Source organism: Oreochromis aureus, linkage group 6 (genome assembly GCF_013358895.1).
Source record: "Oreochromis aureus strain Israel breed Guangdong linkage group 6, ZZ_aureus, whole genome shotgun sequence".
Classification (NCBI taxonomy): Eukaryota; Metazoa; Chordata; class Actinopteri; order Cichliformes; family Cichlidae; genus Oreochromis; species Oreochromis aureus.
In genome coordinates, this window is record NC_052947.1 from 1,539,337 (window position 1) to 1,562,371 (window position 23,035).

General features: G+C 36.9%; 1 protein-coding gene across 3 annotated transcripts in view; it reads right to left on the reverse strand.

The window, feature by feature from the left end:
* Positions 1–23,035, reverse strand: part of tenm3 (teneurin transmembrane protein 3) — a 298,938-nt gene that overhangs the window by 151,789 nt on the left and 124,114 nt on the right. For all 3 annotated transcript variants that reach the window (XM_039613612.1, XM_039613610.1, XM_039613611.1), the window contains one exon: positions 20,187–20,306. In XM_039613612.1, coding sequence (XP_039469546.1) covers positions 20,187–20,306 — 120 coding nt within the window. The remainder of the gene's footprint in view (positions 1–20,186; positions 20,307–23,035) is intronic.

Genomic DNA, 23,035 nt, shown 5'->3' on the forward strand with positions numbered 1-23,035 from the left:
TAATGCCCTACCTGGCCCCCTGGCAAAAGCTTTGCTAGATCCGCCCCTGCACAGTTACCAGCTGTCAGCTAAATAAAAAAGGAGCTTGGTGTTTATTTCTCTCAGAAACAGTTCATAACTTCCTTCAACTCATTCATGTCACCCAAAAAAGGTAAACCTGTTTCTCCATCACCAGTTCAGCTCTGATGATTCAGTAAGGATATCTGGTTTGGAACAGCCGTTTTACAGCTGTGGCTGCAGCAAACATCAGCTGATACTAGAAATTAGAAAGCAAATGAATTCTAACAACAGCTGATCAAGCTTAAACGTGCTGCTGTTGTTTAGCGCGATAAACAAACAAGAGAGAAAAGCCGATCATTGATCAGTTTCATGACTGAAGTTTGAACAGGCGAGAGAATGACAGGGGAGGCTGTCATAAAGTTCAACATCAGTAACTTAGCGCACACACAGCTGTATAGAAACTCCATCGTGCTAGCTACCACGCAGTACGAGTTATTATAACTGATTGTAAAAGTCAGCACAACGAAAATAAACTACACCTAAACTCGGTTTATATCTGACCCAAATAGAGTGCAGGTCATAACTTCTTACCTGAAATTCAGTTCACCTCACGCTCCGACCGGCAGCCGCCTGCTTCTCCTGCCTTCGGTTTCCCTGATCCACGATCTACCACCGGTCGATCGGCGGTCGCCTCGCCGCCTCGTTCCCCGCATGTTCTTTCTGACACACACCGGTGGATAGCTGCCCTCGGTTGTAGCTCCGCGTCAGCGACTACCAAACAACTCAGTTATTTTTTCCACCACGACCAGCATCTGGACAATCCACCGCCTTTCACTGTTTGTACCGTTACTAAAAAAAAAACCCTCATCGGCTCATAAAAACGAAAAATAAGTCCAGCTATGACCCTGAGTCAAAAAGACAGCTTTGCAGGCACCGAAAACATCAGAGCTAATATGGGATGTCTTGGTAACACGAGCAGATATTTGAAGTTTACATCTGGCCAATCCACCACCTTTCACTGTTTATACCGTTACTAAAATGAATAAATAAATAAATCATCGGTCCATATAAACGAAAAACAAGTCCAGCTAAAACACATACTGTCGGCGAGCGACCGGGTGCTGACACGAGTTTCACCCGCCTCAATATAAGCCAAGCCTGGGTGCTTTTTCACGAAGGGTCGCTAGCGGTGCTAGCTAACTATGCTAGCGGCGCTAGCTAGCTAGCCGGCTATCAGCAACACATAAGAGAACTGCTGCTAAATAAACTACACCTAAACTCGGTTTATATCTGACCCAAATAGAGTGCAGGTCATAACTTCTTACCTGAAATTCAGTTCACCTCACGCTCCTGCCTTCGCTTTCCTGATCCACGATTGACCTCCGCGTTAGCAAACACCGGTCGATCGGCGGTCGCGGCATGTCCTTTCTGTCATACACCGGTGGATAGCTGCCCACTGTTGTAGCTCCGGCGTTATAGCACCACCAAACAACTCAGTTATTTTTTCCACATCCAGCTGTAACTCCGATTCTGTGCGAGCATTTGCGAGACCGGGGAGGTGAAACGACAGAGAGAGTCCCCTCGCTATCCATTTGCAGCCAAGTGCGGCAGCTAGCTAGGTAGCCGGCTAGCTGTCAGGCAGGACCAACGTCGTCAGAGCACTGTCGCTAAATATGGGATGTCTTGATAAAACAAGCAGATATTTGAAGTTTACACACCTACATTCTCGCCTGAAAATATCTTAAAAGTTTATTTTGTGACCTAGAAACACGAATAAAAGACATATAAAAGCAGTGGTGGCCGCCATTGTTCACTCTGTAGAGGCGTGCTATGAATTGTGGGATATGGAGTTTTCAACACAAGGATAAATCTTTCGGCTGTACTACTCCCGGTATACCACTAGAGAGCCAAGACACCACAAATGAAGTCTGTTTATTTGGCGCCAAAAGATGAATTGGCCTAAATTTGTACTAAAATATTAATATTTAAAAACTATAAAAGTCATAAACACCAAAAGTCACAACATAATAGTCCAGCTCCAGCCGCACAAAATGATCTAACATATGTAATCCTAATGTCAAAACTGTTTGGCAGAGGCGGCGGGGAAAATTTTCACTAAAATATTAATATTTAAAAAACTATAAAATTCATAAACACCAAAAGTCATAGCACACCATTCCAGATCCGGCCGCACAAAATGAGGTAACATATATGAAGCTTGTCTCAAAACTGCGGGGCGTGATACGTGCCGAAATTTAGGCGGAAGATGGAGAATAATAATAATAATAATAAGAATAATAAATCCGACGAATAGTAATATGTGTGCCTCTTTCCATAGGCACACATAATAATAAGAATAATAAATCCGACGAATAGTAATATGTGTGCCTCTTTCCATAGGCACACATAATAAGAATAATAAATCCGACGAATAGTAATATGTGTGCCTCTTGGCATAGGCACACATAACTAGAAAAATTTGCATTTCCTGCGAAAATGCAGTGTGGATGCTGTAAAGCTGAAGCTGTCTGCTGAAAATAGTTGAAAATAGCTGAAGAAGCTGAAGAAATCAAAGTCAGTGTTTAAAAAGTTGTTGAAATTTAATAACGTTGCAGAACAACATCAAGTAAACAAAAATGTAATAACTTAGCAGAAATGCAATAACTTAGAAGAAACATAACAATTCAGCAGAAATGTTGTAGTTTACCAGAAGCTACAACTTAGCAGAAATGAAATAATTTAGAATAACATAACTTAACATAACATAATAAACAAAAGTAGTGTAACCTAGCAAAAATAATATAATTTAGTAGAAAATTAAAAACTTGGCAGAAATATTACAAGTTATCAGAACTGCTATAATTTTGCAGAAATGTAATAATTAGGCAAAACTGTCAACAGATAACAGCTGAAAAGGCTGAAGTAACCTCAAAGTTACTTGTTTAACTGTTAAAAATTACCAGAAACATTAGAAAAGGAAGAAAATCAGCCAGCAGATAAACTGATGTGGAACAAAACCAAGGTAAAATTGCAGAGTTTACACAGCTGGTGAAATCTAAAAATGGCAAAAAAAAACCCAAAAAACCAACAAAAAACAAAAAAACAAAACCCACACAAACAACATTTAGGTAATAAATGTACAAGATGCTGCGGTCAGAGATAAAAACACCCCAAAATAATGTTATTGAAATGCCAAAGAGTGGAAGAAAGTTTAGAAAGTAGAAAACCAGTAGTAGAAAAGTAGAACATTCAAATATTTTTAGAAAAATATGATACAAAATATTTACTCAGTTGTTTCCAATGATTACAATAATGGCATACAGAAATAAAAATCCCATTTGGGATAAACAGAAAAATATTAATAGAAAATGCAAATCAAATGAATCTAACATCTATACAAACAATTGAAGCATCTGTTGGAATTGTGAACATATCCTTGTTTTCCATGTTTATGTTTATGTCCCTAAGATGCGCAGACACATGATAGGCTATTAACTGCAAAAATATACACATATATAAACAGCAAGTGAGAGAGAAAAATATATCCTCTGATTTGCTGGAGTTTTGTGGAAATACCATTTGGCAAGGATAAACAACATGTTCCAATGCCACATTAAAAATTTTCAGAAGCTTCATTTTTTCAATTAGTTTACAGTTTCCTGATTTTATGATAAATATGGTACCAATCTACAAAATACTGTCGAAATGAAGTCCACATTGTGATATATTTGAGGTGTAGAGAGTCACACAGCTGAACAATCGATGTGCATATTTAAAGAAACAGGGATCAAATAAAGAACATTATTGTGGAATAAATTACAGTGAAAATAATCACTGCTTTGCGTTAAAGAGTGACTTATGATGAGGTATTAATTGGGTTAACTTTACCTCTAACAGCTTTTCACATAGTGCTGTGACCAGGATGAAATCCATCATAAAGTAACTGTAAACAGTAGAACCATTAGCATGAATGTTATGGTTCTACTCTGATCAAAACTCAAGTCAGCTGTGTGACCTGATATAAAATGATAAAGAGAAACACATATAAATGGATGTGACCTTTATGAACTTTTCAAAATGACTTTATATGTCTGACCCATTATCTATACATATTAGAGCAGATGTGGAAAACCACTGTTAGACCTACTCTATACTAATGTAGTTACTGACACCCCATACTAAGGCAGGATTCATACAAACACACATTATTTATTCTCTTAAACATTTTCTTTTTTCACATTTTGAGATTGTGTAATTTCTATAAAGAATATGTGTAATGGTTCAATAGATATAGTTATTTAAATGTCCATAATAATCAAATGATCATTTTTGTACATCCTACAATTCAAGATTTAGAGCTGTGTGTTTGTATGAATTCAGCTTGCTATACTTATAGACTTAGATATATTAATCCACTATTTACCCAAACAAGTTACATTGTTTGGGTAAAAGATTGGGTATGTCCTACAAAATAATTATTCAACAATAAAAAAAAACACACAAAAACCATCTGCACATTAATCCAGAGTTCAGTTTCATATGTCTGATATTGTTTGTTAAATCTGGTGACACAAACACAGTCAAAATTCATTGCTAGTGTGACATGTGGTCCTTTTGTCTTTGACCAATGATATGCTGGTTACTTGGACCAGTTTAGTATTTGCTGTCACAGAGGAATGTTAACATAAATCCAAAAGACAAAACTGAAAAAAAATATGTTAATTGCAAACATGTTTTGCTTAGTCAAATGATTGAAATTACATGGAAACTGTCACCTTAAAACCTCATTGTAAAACAGATGTTTTCCACACAGTTAACAAAGCTCCACCACATCCGATCACTGCATATAAATGTAAAAGAAAAAAAATAAATAAAAAATAAAAAAATTAACACAAGGGAAGACTTTTGATTTAATAACTAAGCTTAAAATAAGTGTTACCTTTGAATATTTGTGGGAAAAATCTGATACTACCCCAAGAATACAAAGCCACACTGGAAACGATAACAGGCTTGCAGCCCTCTGTCTTCCTGGAGTGAGGTGCCTGATCAGTAGCAGTGAGTTGACAGAAGTCGGTGTCTGTAAGAGTGGCCAAACACTGATACTCTGTCCACTTGCGTAGAGTCTAAGACAGGGAACAGTGACAGGCAAAACAGAAACTGTTAACCTGCTTGAGAGAACCAGGCTCCAGCATCGGCCAGCAGGCCACAACCAGGATCCACCATCAGCCAGCAGGCCACAGCCAGGCTCCACCATCAGCTAGCAGGCCCAGCCAGCAGGTCACTACCAGGCTCCACCATCAGCCAGCAGGCCACAGCTAGCAGGTCACTACCAGGCTCCACCATCAGCCAGCAGGCCACAGCCAGGCTCCACCATCAGCCAGCAAGCCACAGCCGGGCTACACCATCAGCCAACAGGCCACAACCAGGCTCCAGCATCGGCCAGCAGGCCACAACCAGGATCCACCATCAGCCAGCAGGCCACAGCCAGGCTCCACCATCAGCTAGCAGGCCCAGCCAGCAGGTCACTACCAGGCTCCACCATCAGCCAGCAGGCCACAGCTAGCAGGTCACTACCAGGCTCCACCATCAGCCAGCAGGCCACAGCCAGCAGGTCACTACCAGGCTCCTCCATCAGCCAGCAGGCCACAGCCGGGCTACACCATCAGCCAGCAGGCCACAGCCGGGCTCCATCATCAACCAGCAGGCCACAGCCAGGCTACACCATCAGCCAGCAAGTCACAGCTAGCAGGTCACTACTAGGCTCCACCATCAGCCAGCAGGCCACAGCCGGGCTCCACCATCAGCCAGCAGGCCACAGCCGGGCTACACCATCAGCCAGCAGGCCACAGCCTGGCTCCACCATCAGCTAGCAGGCCCAGCCAGCAGGCCACAGCCAGGCTCCATCAGCAGCCACCAGGCCACAACCAGGCTCCATCAAGAGCTAGTGAAGCTACAGGAAAAGGCAGGCCCGGAGTTAGCAAGCCTCAGGATTGATTGAGGCTGCAAAAAAAGAGGCACAAATATTTAGAAGATGCCGCCTAAAAGAAGTAATATCAATGAGGAGGAACTGGAGGACATAAAGAAATCTTTGAACTTTATGTCAGAAGAAATTACAACCATTGCAAAACAACAAAAACTGATAATCAACTTAATTGAGGATATTAAAGAATTAAAAAGGCAAAGTGAGGAAAAGGACAAGAAGATTGCTTTGTTGGAAGTACGAGTGGCAGAATTGGAACAATATTCGAGAATATCAGATGTAATAGTAACGGGTCTGGAAACCAAGCACCAGACATATGCACGAGCAGCAGCAGCAGAGAGAGAGGGAGCCGCCTGAGCAAGAGTTGCGCTCCCTGGAAGAACAGGTAATGGCCTTTTCAGTAGTAAAGGCATTGAAATGGATAGTAAGGACATTGAGGGGTGCCATACTCTTCCAAGGAAAACAAGAATCAAAAACCTGCCATTATTATAAGATTTGTTAATAGGAAGCAGAAAAAGAGCTACTGAAGCAAGGAAGAAAGTTGAAAGGAACGAATGTGTATGTTAATGAACACCTAATCAAGAAAACGCAGATATTGCAAGACAAGCAAGATTATTAAGAAAACAGAAGAAAATACAGTCAACCTGGACATCAGATTGTAAGGTGTTCATTAAGCTAAATGGAACACCGAGCAGGCAAAGGTCTTAGTCATTAAAGAGCTGACGGAATTAGAAAAATACGGCTGATAAAATGTAAGGCAAAGCATTGGGATGGTCGATGGTACTTTCAATGAATTGTCAAATTGGTTGGTACTTGCTTAGGCAAAGTATTGTTAAAGGTGATGGTGTGTGGATAAGATATATAATAAAGTCAGATGTCTGACAGATTTCAAGTAACAAATCAAATGGATGTTGAAACTGGGACACTGGGGTATGATAGCAATATAGATCCTGACTGTAATTTTTTACCAAAATGTTAAAGGACTGTAACTATTATACAATGGAACAATTTAATAGGAACATAGAGCGGGGTAAGAATATAGCCATGGTTCATTTCAATAGTAGAAGTCTATATGCAAACTTTCAATTTATTAAAGAATATATAGCACAGTTTAATCAACCATTTGATGTGATAGCAATATCAGAGACTTGGATAAACACTGGAAAAGAAGAGGATTTTGAGATAGAGGGATATGAATTCCTCCATTTAGATAGGACTAATAAAAAGGAGGTGGGGTGGCACTTTATGTTGATAAAAATTTAAGGTTTGAAAAAAATGAGTAGAATGACGAGGGTGGTAGATGGAGTGATGGAATGTATAACAGTGGAAATAAATATGAAAAAACAGAAAAATATAATTGTCAGTTGCATATATAGAACACCAGGGTCAAAGATTGAGACTTTTAAGGACATTATGGAGGACTTGTATACAAATCTGAATCAGAAAAGAATGTTTATTTGTGGAGACTTTAATATTGATTTATTGAACCCAAATCATAACAAGAGTATTGAAGAATTTATTGATTCAATGTATTGTATGGGATTATTTCCCCTGATAACAAGACCGACGAGAATAACCACTCATGGTGCAACTCTATTAGATAATATTTTTACAAATGTAATGGAAGAAAATATAAAAGGCGGGATATTGATAAATGATATAAGTGACCACTTACCAGTTTTTGTAACTTATGACTGTTGCTATAAAGTTCACAGAAATGAATGTAAGACGATATATAAAACAATTAGAACAGAAAAGACAATGCAGTGTCTTAAAAATGAGTTAATAAAACAAGATTGGACTATTGTATATAAACACAAGGATGTCAATAAAGCCTATGAGGCATTCTTAAGCATATTCATGGCCTTATTAGAGAAAAACAGCCTACTCATTGAAGTCAACAGGAAAGATAAGTATACAGGAAGACCATGGATGACGAAGGGACTGCAAAATGCCTGTAAAAAAAAGAACACCTTATATAGAGATTTCATTAAAAAGAGAACTACAGAATCTGAAAAGAAATATAAAAAGTATAAAAATAAATTAACTAACATAATGAGAACTTGTAAAAAAGAATACTTCATCAAAAAGTTAGAAGATAATAAAGATAGCATGAAAGGGATATGGAAGGTATTAAATAGTATAATAAAAAATGGACCAAGGACTAATGACTACCCTGGGTATTTTATGGAAGGGACAAATACTATTACTAAAATGAACGAAGTAGTAGATGGATTCAATGATTTTTTTATAAATATAGGGCCAAAATTGGCTGCGGAAATAAAGGTTGATATGATAGAAAGGGAGACTGGAGGAAACATTGAAAGGAATGCAAGTTCAATGTTTTTAAGAGCAGTGGAAGAGAAGGAGATATATGATATTGTCAGTGGACTTAAGAACAAAACAAGTACTGACTGTCATGATATTGATATGGTAACGGTAAAGAGAGTAATTGATGGTATTGTAAAACCGCTACAATATATTTTTAATTTGTCTTTCCAGGAAGGGGTTTTTCCACAAAAAATGAAAGTTGCAAAAATTATTCCCATTTATAAATCAGGTGAAAAGCATTGTTTTACAAATTATAGACCAGTGTCGGTACTCTCCCAGTTTTCTAAGATACTGGAAAAACTATTTCTAAAGAGATTTGATAACTTTGTGGATAAACATGAATTGTTGGCAAATTGCCAGTATGGGTTTAGAAATAACAGATCAACAGTTTTGGCATTGATGGATTTAATGGAAGAAATAACTGAATGTATGGATAAGAAGAAGTATGCACTTGGAGTCTTTCTAGATCTAAAAAAAGCATTTGATACTGTTGACCACAAAATTCTAATAATCAAACTGGAAAAATATGGGTTTAGGGGTGTGGTATTAGATTGGATAAAAAGCTATGTGAATCATTGATCATAAGGCCTGTTGGAAATCACACATCACTTATGTGAGGGAAAGTTAGCACGGGCATTGCTGTCTTGGGGAAAGTAAAACAATTTTTGGATAGGAAAACATTGTATATGTTATATTGTGCTTTACTATTACCATACATGAGTTATTGTGTAGAGGTTTGGGGAAATACATATAAAAGTAATATTCAGACTATAATTATAATGCAGAAAAGGGCTATTAGACTAATAAATCAGGAGGGGTATAGGGCTCACACAAACCCGCTCTTTATTAAGATAAGCTATAAAATTCCAGGATCTGGTGAAGTTTAAAACAGTGCAAATAATATATAAGGCAAGGAAAGGGATGCTCCCAATCGAAATAAGTAAATGGTTCTTAGAAAGAGAAGGGAGGTATAATTTTAGAGGAAGTGGAATTTAAAATTACAAAAGTAAGAACAACATTGAAAAGGATGTCTATTTCAATAGCGGAGTTAAATTTTGGAATGAGTTAAAAGAAGAAATAAAGGTCAGTAGTGATATAAACCAGTTTAAAATAAAACTCAAAAAGAAATTTTAAATAAGTATAAGAATGAAGAAAATGCAATTAACCCAAGACAGCAGTCAAACTGATGTTTATTTTCTTGATTTTCTTGTTGAACATGACAATTTTTTTTTTTTTTTTTTTTTTTGTGATGTTATTATGTTCTAAGTTGAAGGCATTGTAAACGTTTTGTTGTTCAAATTTAGATGATGAGGATGTAAACCTGAGGGGTAGGGCTAAATAAGTATATACTTCAGCCTACTCCTTTTCAAACAACTGCATGGAATGATTTTATGAAATGTTGGTGAATGTATATGTTTGAAATAAAATGAACTGAACTGAACTGAAGAGTACAAGTGCATCTTTATCAAGGTATGGTTTCACTTTGTTCAAAACTGCGAGGCTTCTGGAAATTTTGGGTTTTTATGTGTCTGACGTGGGGTTTCCATGAAATTTTGTTATCAATTACGACTCCCAAAATTTGTTTTCACTCACATTATCAATTGGTACACCTTCAATGATGATTGGTAATTCTATATTATATTTTAAATTACCAAAAACATTGCTTTAGTTTTACTTATATTTAATGATAATTTATTTATATCCATCCATTTTTTATTAATTTTAGCTCCCTGTTTACGGTCATTACAAGATCAGTGTAATCATCGCTGCTGAAAAATATGTTGGTGTCATCTCTGCTAACAGTATGAGTTTAAGTACTTGAGAAACCTCAAAATATCATTTATGTACACATTGAAAAGTTTTGGTCCCAACACTGACCCTTGGGGAACACCACATGTAATACCAAGTTTCTCTGAATGGTAATGCCCTATGCTAACATATTGTTCCCGCCCGTTAGGTAACTTTTAACCAGTTACCAGCTTTCCTCGAATACCATATCTTTCCAATTTATCCAATAAAATTGAGTGATTGATTGTGTCAAAGGCCTTTTGAGATCAACAAAAATGCCAACTGCATATTTGTTTTTATCCAGTGCATTAGTAATTTCTTCTACTGCCTCAATTATCGCCATTGAAGTGGTTCTTTGCGTTCTGAAACCATACTGACCAACATTTATTATTTGATGTTTTTCAAGGAAGTTTTCTAATCTTGAATTGAAAAACAATAACTGTCAGTGACTTTGTAAAACCGTAGTATAAACACAACATTCAAGACAACAGTTAAAAGTAACGTAACCATAAACAATGAAACAAGAACATCTAAAATGCAGCACATGTCCCAAGGCATGATGGGAGAGAACTAGCTGTTCCCCAACACACCACATTATTTATGATTTATGATTTGGCAGAAACACTGGGAATTGGTATAAATACTATGATTTACATGAAATACTTTGACTTAGCAGAAATTCTGTAATCTAGCAAAAAGCACTTCAGCATAGCAGAAATTCTATGATTGAGCAGAATTACTAGGATTTAGCACAAACACTATGATTTGTCTAAAAAACCCTTTATTTTGCAGTTATATTGTGATTTGGCAGAAATACTATGCTTTGGAACAAATACCAAGATTTGGCAGAAATACTATGAGCAGTAATAATATAACATAGCAGAAATACTGTTATTTTGTGGAAATACTATGCTTTGGCACAAATACCATGATTTGGCCAAAATACTATGATTTAGCAGAAATACTAAGATGTAGTAGAAGTACTTTGATTTAACAGAAATACTATTATGGAGGAGTAATACTTTAACATGGGAGAAATATTGATACAGACACACAAACATACACATACACAGAGCCTAAAGGGAACAGTGGCTGTTAAGAGTCTGGGCTTGGTATATCTAGGTCAGTTAAATTAGCTGCACCTGCTGTAATCAGCCCTTACACACACAGACACACAGAGAGGTATAAGTTTTCTGCAGTGTATTTCTTACATTCACATTCAGGATTCCCCTCGAACCTCCTGGTCTCAAGGCAGCTACTCATCTCACTGAGCCAAACTCATTCTCACAAAAAGAGGTAGATAGACTGACAATTGTGCTGAAATTATCAGAAGCTGCTGAGAACTGTGCTGATAAGAGGCAAAAAGGATGAAAATTTTGCAGAAAAGAGGTGAATCAGCAGAGTTTCTGCTGAAAAGAGTTTTTTTTTTCTGAAAACCGCCAAAAAAGCTGGAATTTGTGCTGAAAAGGGGTGAAAAAAATGAAAATTTTGCTGAAAAGGGGTGAAGAAGCTAAAGTATACCAAATCAAAGTATTTGTGCCAAAACATGGTATTTCTGCCATATTGTGGTATTTGCGCCACAAAAGTTACTACATTACAACATGAATACGGATTAAAGATGAAAGAAACTGGCAACAAATTCCTCCACTACAAACCAGTCTGATACCACTTCTTTGCAGTGTTCACTTTTACTAAGGCACTACCCAAAAGGCGCCACAAGAGGGCACTCCAACACAAGAGATGACCTATGTACACTGATGCACTTAGTAACAGTCAGCCTCCTACTTAGCCACTACGTAATACAGCGATATTACAGTGTACAAATTCACATAAATTTGCAGGGGAACAAACAAAGCAGGAACAAGCCCAAAACAATCAAATAACTGTGCTGCCATAGCTATCGCTAACTAGCACATACGCTAAAGGTAACTAAAACCAATACACACAAGTAGCAGGGTAAACATCTTAAGCATGGAACATTAACTCACGTTTATGTGACACACACCATCCCAACAAATACAGGATGGGCTATTTGCTCCCCTTCCCAGCAGCTCTCTCCTCAATCGTTAGCGCAGGAACAAAGGAAGACCATCTAGCTCAGAAGTCCCATGAATTCCCTCACTGCTCAGAGGCTGCTGGGTAATGTAGCTCACACTAACACAGGTTTTCTACAAGCACAAATACTATAACATAGCAGAAATACTGTGATTTTGTTGAAATACTATGCTTTAGGACAAATACTATGATTTGGCAGAAATACTATGTTTTAGGACATATACTATGATTTGGCTCAAATACTATGATATAGCAGCAATACTATGTTTTGGTACAAATGCTGCGCTTAGGCACAAATATTATGATTTGGCAGACACTATGATTTAGCAGAGATAATATGATTTGGCAGAAATACTGAACTTTGGCACAAATACTATAATTGAGTGCAAGTACTTTAAGATAACAGAAATACTATGATTTAGCAGAAATACAATGTTTTTGCAGAAACACTGTAATTTCACTCAAATACTTTGAAATAGCCGTAATACTATGATTTGGCAGAACATAACAGAAATTCTACGACTTAGTAGTAATACTATAACATAACAGAAATATTAATTGGGCACAAATACTATAATTTGGCACAAGTACCATGTTTTGGCAAAATCCCATAATTTGGCACAAATACTATGATTTGGCAGACACTATGATTTAGCAGAGATAATATCATTTGGCAGAAATACTAAACTTTGGCACCAATACAATAATTGAGTACTTTAAGATGAGAGAAATACTATGATTTTGCAGAAATACAATGTTTTTGCAGAAACACTGTAATTTCACTCAAATACTATGAAATAGCAGTAATACTATGATTTGGCAGAAATACTATGTTTCAGTACAAATACTATGACAAAGCAGAAATACTATGACTTAGAAGTAATACTATAACAAAAGGGATTCCTCAAAATACTATGAAATTGCAGTAATTCTATGATTTGGCAGAAATACTGTACTTTGTACAAATACAATGCTTTGGTACAAATACTATATTTTGATTTGAATACTATGATTTGGCACGAGTAGTATGATTTAGTACAAATACTACGAACTGGCAGAAATACTGTGACTTAGTAGTAATACTATAACATAACAGATATACTGTGATGTTGAAGACATAGTATGTTTTTGCACATATGTTACGATTTCGCTCAAATACTGTGAAATTGCAGTAATACTATGGTTTTGAAGGAATACTATGATTTGGTAGAAATACTATGCCTTAGTAGTAATACTATAACATAACAGATATACTATGATTTTGCAGACAGTCTATGTTTTTGCACAACTAGCACAATGTGGCAGAAATACTATGATTTGGCACAAGTACTATGATTTAGTAGAAATACTCTTATTGGCACAAATACTATGTTTCAGTACAAATACTATGATTTGGCAATAATACTGCGTTTTAGCACAACTACTGAGATTTGATTGAAATACTATGATTTAGAAGAAATACTATGACTTCATTACAAATACTACTATGTTTTGGTTCGAATACTATGATTTGCAAAAAATACTATGATTTGGCACAAGTACCATGATTTAGTACAAATACTACGAATTGGCAGAAATACTGTGACTTACTAGTAATACTTTAACATAACAGATATACTGTGATTTAGCAGACATGGTATGTTTTGCACATATACTACGATTTTGCTCAAATACTATGAAATTGCAGTAATACTATGATTTTGAAGGAATACCATGATTAGGTAGAAATATTATGCCTTAGTAGTAATACTATGACATAACAGATATACTGTGATTTAACAGACAATATGTTTTTGCACGAATACTACGATTTCGCTCAAATACTATGAAATTGCAGTAATACTATGATTTTGAAGGAATACTATGATTTGGTAGAAATACTATGCATTAGTAGTAATACTATAACATAACAGATATACTGTGATTTTGCAGACATAGTATGTTTTGCACAAATACTACAATTTGGCAAGAAATACTATGTTTGGGCACAAATACTATGATTTGCTATAAATACTATGATTTGGCACATATACTATAATCAGCAGATATACTATAACATAACAGAAATTCTACGACTTAGTAGTAATACTATAACATAACAGAAATTTTAATTGGGCACAAATAACATGATCTGGCACAAATACCATGATTTGGCAAAAAAATACCATGATTTGGGACAAATACAATGATTTAGCAGAAATACTATGTTTTAACATAAATAATATCTTTTGACAGAAATTTCTGCTAAAGGTACTATTTCTGCTTTTAGCAGAAATACTGCAATTTTGCATAAATACTATGATTAGGGATAAATACTATGATTTGGCAGATATACTATATTCAGCACATATACTATAACATAACAGAAATACCTCCACCTACTAGTAATACTATAACATATCAGAAATGTCATGATTTGACACAAAAACCATGATTTGGCACAAATACCATGATTTGGCAAAAATACTATGATTACCCAGAATTACTATGATTGAGCAGAAGTACTAAGATGTAGTAGAAGTACTTTGATTTAGCAGAAATACTATTATGGAGGAGTAATACTTTAACATGGGAGAAATATTGATACACACACACATACACAGAGCCTAAAGGGAACAGTGGCTGGTAAGAGTCTGGGCTTGGTATATCTAGGTCAGTTAAATTAGCTGCACCTGCTGTAATCAGCCCTTACACACACAGACACAGAGAGAGCTCTGAGTCTTCTTCAGTGTATTTCTCACATTCAGGACCGTAGGGGCTAGAACGCTCATTCTGACACCGTTTTGTTCAGAAGAGATGGGGGAATCTACAGGTCTTCATAATTCAGAGATAAACTATAAATTATTGAAGATATATGACTTGTAATACACTGTAACTGAGTAGAGGCAAAGCAAAACTGCCTTGACTTGCCCTCAAACAACGTTTTGTAACTCTAAATCTATATGGAGCATCAAAATCATTCTTTCACCGTAAGAAACAGCAGGCTTTGGTGAACAGTCATGGAAATTTTCAGGTCTCTGTGGAAATCCATCAAAAGATATGACGAGAGAAAAAAGTGCCGCATTTCCAGAGTTTGAAATCTGAACAGATCTGAGCGAATGACGAATTTCCTACCCTCAAACAAGTGTAACTCATCTCAGAACGGTAATAGGTGAGAAAAAACTTCTTGAATTGTGAGCATCAGGAGTGTCTGAAGATATATTTGCACAAGCCTCATGTCTCAACTTTGTTTCGTTAAGGAGATATGACGATTTGAAAATGCCTCTCATTAGAGAATTCCAGCGCTGATTTTGAAGAAACTCTCCATTGAGTTTCTATGGAGAGTTTTCAGACTTTATGTAACTCTAAGGAGATTTGCAAAACATCTATAAGTCCCACAAGAATGATAGTGACATTTGATGTATAATTTGTGGGGGTTGAGTGGAAATTGAGCGAGTAGCATGAAGTTGTTCAGACAAGTGGTGAAAATTCAGAAAGTTTCACTGTCCACTCTGAGTTAATTGCATAGCAACCATAACAACGCATGTATTTTCTGAAAAATCACAATTTTGCAACTGAAAACTTAAAGAGAGATAAGATTTAAACGGTAGAAGGTCTGAAAAAGCTGAATCAGACAGGAATAGCCCAATAATCTGAGAACATTTTAAAGTTTGAATGGAGTTTCTGGGTGAAAGTATGAGGAAGTAGTTAAGTGTCAAAAACAAGCAAGTTTTAGCAGAATTTCTGAAGATTTCCATTCATTTCAATGGGACAAATTAAAGGAAAAAAGTGTAATATTTTAAAAAGTATAATAGTAATAAACACCAAAAGTCATAGCCTACGTCAGCAGAAAGAGCAGAACAGTATAGAGTTTGAACGGTGAAAATCGGCTGAAAACTGAAGCAGTAGTTAAGCGGCAAAAAACGTACGGAAGCAACCAGAATAAAGTATAACTAGAAAAATTTGCATTTCCTGCGAAAATGCTGTGTGGATGCCTTAACGCTGAAGCTGTCTGCTGAAAAGCTGAAAAAGATGAAAACTTGCAAAAAGTTGTATGGTGGTGAAAAAAAAACATGTCGCCCTGAGCAGGATTCGAACCTGGCCCTCCTGGTCTCAAGGCAGCTACTCATCTCACTGAGCTAAACTCATTCTCTAAAAAAAGAGGAGGAGAGACTGACAATTCTGCTGAAATGAGCAGAAGCTGCTGAGAATTGTGCTGAGAAGAGGTGAAAAGGCTGAAAATTTTGCAGAAAAGAGGTAAATCAGCAGAATTTCTGCAGAAAAGAGGCAGAACAAAAGAGAAAACCGAAAACAGGTTTTGCCATGACCGGGATTTGAACCTGGCCTTTCTGGTCTCAAAGCAGCTGCTCATCTCACTGAACCAAACTCATTCTCACAAAAACAAGAGATGGAGAAACTGACAATTTTGCTAAATGAGTAGAAGCTGCTGAGAATTGTGCTGAGAAGAAGTGAAAAGGCTGAAAATTTTGCACAAAAGAGGTGAATCAGCAGAATTTCTGCAGAAAAGAGGTAAAGAAGCAATAACCTGCGCTGAAAAGAGATGAATCAGCAGAGTTTCTGCTCAAAAGAGTTTTTTTTCTGAAAACAGCTGAGATTTGTGCTGATAAGAGGTGAAAAGGCTGAAAATTTTGCAGAAAAGAGGTGACTCAGTAGAATTTCTGCAGAAAAGAGGGAAAGAAGCAGAACGTTGCGTTGAAAAGAGGTGAATGAGCAGAATTTCTGCTGAAAAGAGGCAGAAGGTTCTGTATGTAGAAAAAGAAACACTGTTGAACCATGTGTGAAATAAAGAAAGAAATGAAATGAAAGAACAACCTGGTTCTGCTCAAATTCACCAATCAGAGGTACTGCTTCTGTCTGCTTCATCAGGCTGTTTACTTGTATGTATTTCTGCCATGTAGTGTTGACAAGAATCTGAGGTCCATATTAGAAAAGCTGCTAAAATCATAAAACTTTGTACTTTGACTGCAATTTTCATTGCTCTATGTACCTCCGTCGCGGAGATATGACGAGAGAAGAAACGGCTTCGTTTTCGGAGTTTGAAAACTGAGAGGAGGACAGATTTCCACCCCTCAAACAAACGTAATTCATTGCTCAACGGTAAGATAATTGTAAAAACTGCTTCCACTGTGAGTGTCAGCAGTGTCTGAAGATATATTGGCACAAGCCTCATGTCCTAACTTTGCTTTGTTAAAGAGATATGGCGATTTGAAAATGCCTCCGTTACAGAATTTCAGCTCTGAATTTCAAAACCTCCCCATAGACTTTGAATGGGGAGTTGTCAGACCTTGTGTCACTCCGAGGCAAATTGCAAAAAACGGTAAATCTCACAATAAAGATAGTGACATTGTCTGAAAGCCAGCAAAAATACCTACGTTTTGATGTATAATTTGTGGGGTTGAGTGGAAATTGAGTAAGTAGCAAGAAGTTGTTCAGACATGAAGACAAAATTCAGAACGGACCAGCACTCACTCTGAGTTAATTGCACAGAATTGTGGAAGTTTCCCATTCATTTCTGTGGGACAAATTAAAGGAAAAAAGTGTAATATTTTAAAAAGTATAACAGTAATAAACACCAAAAGTCATAGCAGGAATTAGCAGAAAGAGCAGAACAGTTTAGAGTTTGAACGGAGAAAATTGGCTGAAAACTGAAGAAGTAGTTAAGCGGCGAAGAACGGAGCAACTTGAAGAATAAAGTATAAAGAATAAAGAGAAACAGGAACTCAATAGTGTGGAAGCCCTTTTAGGGCATCCACACAATAAAGAATAAAGAGAAACAGGAACTCAATAGTGTGGAAGCCCTTTTAGGGCATCCACACAAATAAAGATTTGAAGAACAATACTGTGAATGCTTTTCAAGCATTCACACTAATAACACTCATAGATTTCTTACAGGTTAATTTAGGCTTTCTTTTGAGTGAGTGCAAAGCCACAAAAGAAAACAAAAGCTGAACCTCAGAAATTGTCGGCACTCAGTGTTTCAGTCAGATGGACATTAAAAGCTTACATGCTTACATTGCTAATCCCTGTGGTTAACAGTTATATATGTAAATGGTAATGGGGCTGGTTCTGTTCTACTCTTATAGAGAAGGTTGTATAAAGCATTCAACTCTCCTCATTCACTTTTTTTAATGTTTTTCTCTGCTTTCTATCCAACTTTCACCCTCCAGGAAACACAACAAAGAGCAACTTGGGGTTAATATGTTGCTCAAGGATGTTTGGCACGCAGACTCGAGCAGCCAGGAGTTGAACCACCACCACTGTTTTGATTAGTGGATGACATGTTCTTCCTCCTGACCTACACCCCATATGTCACACAGAAACTCCAGTGTATGTCATCCTTTTAAGAGGGTAAAGAATAATCCCCCCAAAATAATCTGCAGGTATAACATCTGGAGCAATGAAAGTAGAATTTGTAGAGAAATCTAACCAGTTAAAGTAAAAACCAGTTAACCTGGAACACCTACCACACAAACCATTAAAGAAAAGACTGGGAGGGCCAAAACAACAAGGACTAAGGTCCATGATCCATGTTTTATAGTACCTACACCTTAGTTTACTAAAAGTTAACAGAATGCATTATACTGTAATGGACTGGATTATGAGTTAACTATTTGTGTTATTAATGTTATTGTGTTCAGAACTGCCACATGGTTAAAGCAAAGACGTCCTCAAACCTACAACAATGTGATTTACTGAATGTCCTTGAATGGTTCAGTCGTGGACTGTGATACTAACACTAACTGATACTGATCACAAGCTAGAATGGGTTCACCAGCACTGGCTCAGATGTGTGAGCAGTATATGTGAGTGTGTGTGTGAATATGTGTGGTTGTCCTGTGATATGCATTAGCTATACTGATATGACATGCTGCATATAACACAAGTGTTCAACTCAATTGTTTAATCAATTACTGCCATTTATCGCAGTCTTTGCCTAGATCATTTAAACATGTTTAATTCTTTCTTTCTTTTCTTTAACATTACCTGTGACTTGTTTTCGACTCATATCCCTGCACATATTTAAACTGTTGTAAGTTTAAAGATTTTGCCAGCAGAAAGGAAACATTTACAGTTTTTCTCTGTTTCCAAACAACGATTTCAGACCCCTCACAGCTTTCAGTAAACATCCTCCAACAGTCAGTGTGTGGTGCTGTTATCTGCTCATTTTAAGTTTTATTCAGCACTGCTTTGTGGTTGTGAACAGAAGGGATGAGCACTGAGAAAAAGAAAAGAAAGAACTGAGAAAAAAAAGGCAAGAAAAGCTGAGAAAATGGAGACATGAAACTAAAAGAGTCTGACAGGCAGACAAAGAGAGAGAATAACCACAGAACAGAAAAGCTGCACATTTAACAAAAGCGTGACTGGCAGGGTGAGGTCAGCAGCCGTGGCTTTTGTCCTACATCTCTGTTACCTGTTACACTGATTTTTCTTTTATCCGTTACAATGCTTCTCTGGTTTCTTTGCAATGCTGTTAGTCACTGCATTCAAAATAAGTTTTCAGCACTGAAAGTAAGTTCAGGCTGCATAATTTAAAAACAAAGCATGTTATTGATGTGAAAATCTGTTTGGTTTGTATCTGGTTGCTTTGATTTGTACTGTCCATTTCCTAACTGTTACTACTTGTACACTGTTCCCATATGTGTCCTGTTTCTGCCTCGAGTCCAGAGGGACTCAGAGTAGGGTCACTACAACTCCATCTTTAAAAAAGCTAGTTAAGGGTGTTGTGCAAGTCCAACTCTGTGTGTGTGTGTGTGTGTGTGTGTGTGTGTGTGTGTGTTTGTGTGTGTGTGTGTGTGTGTTATCAAACATCAGAATCTGAAAAGGGCTGGAAAGAAACTCTAACCTCTGAGAGTGAGTGACGGATTATAATATGTGGTAAACACTGAAGGCTATCCTGGGATCCTGCGTTCAAATGAGCTCTTAGCTTTATGTTTCTTGCCTCACTGCACCGCCAGATTTAACTTTTCCATAGCTTTTATTGTTTTTAATGTCGAAAGAAGGGGAAGGAAAAAATCTTTAAGCAGGTACTCACTGTTGTCTGTAGACACTATAAATGTGTTGGGTGTTGTGTCTCTTCCTCCACCTCCGTTTTCAAAGGCTCCGTATCCCTCACTCTCCTGAAGCTGCCAGTTTAGACCAAACAGGTGCATAGCTGTAAAGAGGAGCAGACGAACAAGGAGGCAAAATGTTTAGTGTTCAGAGCACCAACAGTAATCAAATGGCATCTATTAGACACTCAAATATACAAGCAAACACCATTCTAACCATTCTCTCACCTCCACACACACACATAAACACGCATCTACAGTCAGGCAGGTGTGTGTTTGTGTTACATAAAGCATCAGAAAACTTTAGACATCAAGCTCATCTCCCCCCTACATCTCAGTTGAGAAGTAAGTAAGATAAAAAGTGAAACTGGTATCCACCAGCTACAGAAACATCCACAACCACACAGCTCATCACAAACCTCAGCTCAAACTGTTGTTCACTCCGACAGGATAAGGAGCTTCAGAATTATGTTGTAACAACATGAGCAAGCTTGTCACATGTTTCAGATCATCAAAGACAAACAAACCTGACTAACACCAGTAAATACAACATGCAGTTGTATGCATGCATGCGGGGGCAATGACTTTTTGCCACACAGTCAGGTGGGTCTGATTATTGTTTGAAAGCTCTATTTTGGATTTGTTTGAGTTATCTTAGTTTAATAGTAAAATGTGTTTCATGAACTGAAACATATCCAACAACAAAGGGGACAAACACTGTTTCTTAGCAATGGATTTCCATCTTTTATTTCATTGTTCCAGTTTCTGTTTGGTTCAGAGGGTTTAGTCCTCCTGCGTCTTTCCCCCTCTGTTAAGTTTATGTAATTTTATGCCTTTCCCTGTTAATGGTTATTTAGCTCCTGTTTTATTTTGGTAGTTTATTTACCCCCAGTGCCTTGCATTTATTAGCTGCAGCTATTTTTTTCTCCCCTTGTGAAACATTTTGTTATTTTGCTTTTTAGATTTTGTGTTTTCTTCTTCATTTTTTTTTAAATACAGATAGTTTTTGTTTTACTTCAGCCTGTCTCAGGGTTCCTTTACAGTTGTCTTTGTGGCCATCTCATTGTGTTGGACTCGCCAAACAATTCAAAACATCCTAGTACACAGGCAACAGTTTTTTAATTCAACAAAAGTCTGTAAAGATGACTTCTACGTTTAATTATAGACATAAAAGAAGTTGTAAAGTTGTTATGTATCTGAGGAAATCTGTAGTGCGGGGTTAATTTGATCCAAATCAAAATACTTTTTAATGCATCAAGTCCAGAGATAATCAGATGTCTGTCTGAAAGGAAATCCACACTCAGCCAGGCACAAAAACTGTTTTTACAGTATCTCAGTTATCTTTTCATCTCCAATAAGTATGATGCACATGGAGGGCTATTTATAAAACACTTTTCAGATTTTTGATTGACAGCTTTATTTTAAATAAATATAAATAAAATGAAAAACAAAATAGATTTTAAAAATAAAAAAGAAAGTAGAAGTTATAAAACACACAAACAAACATTACGTTCCCATCAGTAACTCTATACACATGCTCCAAATGGAGTATGATGAATTCATCTACGCTTTTTAATACTAGTTAATAATTTACCAATTAGTGTTCATAATATAGACACACATAAAATACTATCACACCTTGTGATTAAGCTGCCTCTAAATCTTTGTACCTTGTAAAAAACAGTCTTTGCTTGTGTTTTCTAAGCACTTTGACATCCACAGCTTATCTTGATGTTTGTGTTTTCTACTAAATAGCTTGATTTTATGATACAATAATGTAAATACTAGAAATGGACCGATCCGATATTACATATCGGTCAGATACTGACCTAAATTACTGGATCGAATATCGGAGGGAAATAAAAAAATGTAATCCGATCCATTAAATATCAAAAAAGCACCTCACAAAACTTGCAACACGCGGTAACTCGGCTCATAACCGTAGCATGTCGGAGCAGTATGCATCACGTGATAGAGCAGCTGTGTGTATTTGTAGCCTTGCTACCAAACCAGCATTTCATCTCTGAGGAAGTTATCCCAGAGAGAAGTAAAGCAAGTGTGTAAGTTCATCTCTGAATGTTTGTAAAGCGTTCCCATGTTAAGCTTAACAACCGATATATGGAGCGACTGCGCCTCTCTCTCTCTCTCCTGTTGCTGCTTCAATCCTGAAACTGATCAATGATCAGCTGATCGGCTTTTCTGTCGCGAGTCCGCCTCTCTTCTTTGTTTTTGGCCCACTTTGCACCAGAAAGAGGAAACCAGCGGCTGAACAACAGCAGCACGTTTAAGCTTGATAAGCTGTTGTTAGAATGTATTTAATATTACTTTCTACACCAGGATCCTTTTCACGCAGCTGACGGCTGGTAACTGTGCAGGGGCGGATCTAGCAAAGTTTAGCCAGGGGCCGATAGGGCATGAACAGGAAAAGGGGCACAAAGACATACTTTTCTTTCTTATTCTCATTTAAAATATGTAGCTTTTAATAAATAATTATCTGAATCGTACACCCAAAGTTTTAATCTGATGTAAAATGTATAGAAGTCCATTACTGTATATAGTAACTGTTAAGTCTAATATACCCTAGTAAGCTATAGTACTTTTTCCTTTGGGAAAATACCATCTGTGAATTCTGCAATTCTGTTGAAGAAAGATGTTGAATCTATTTAATTATTCTTGAAAAATAATTTATTTCTGTGCATTTTTTCCCCACTCTACATCAAATTAAAGTTGATAACGTCGATTAAGCATCATGAGGTGGAGGGTGGGGGGTGGTTCCCTATTTTTTTTTTTTTTTTTTTTTTTTTTGCTGGGAGTTTTAGAACCCTATTAGTTA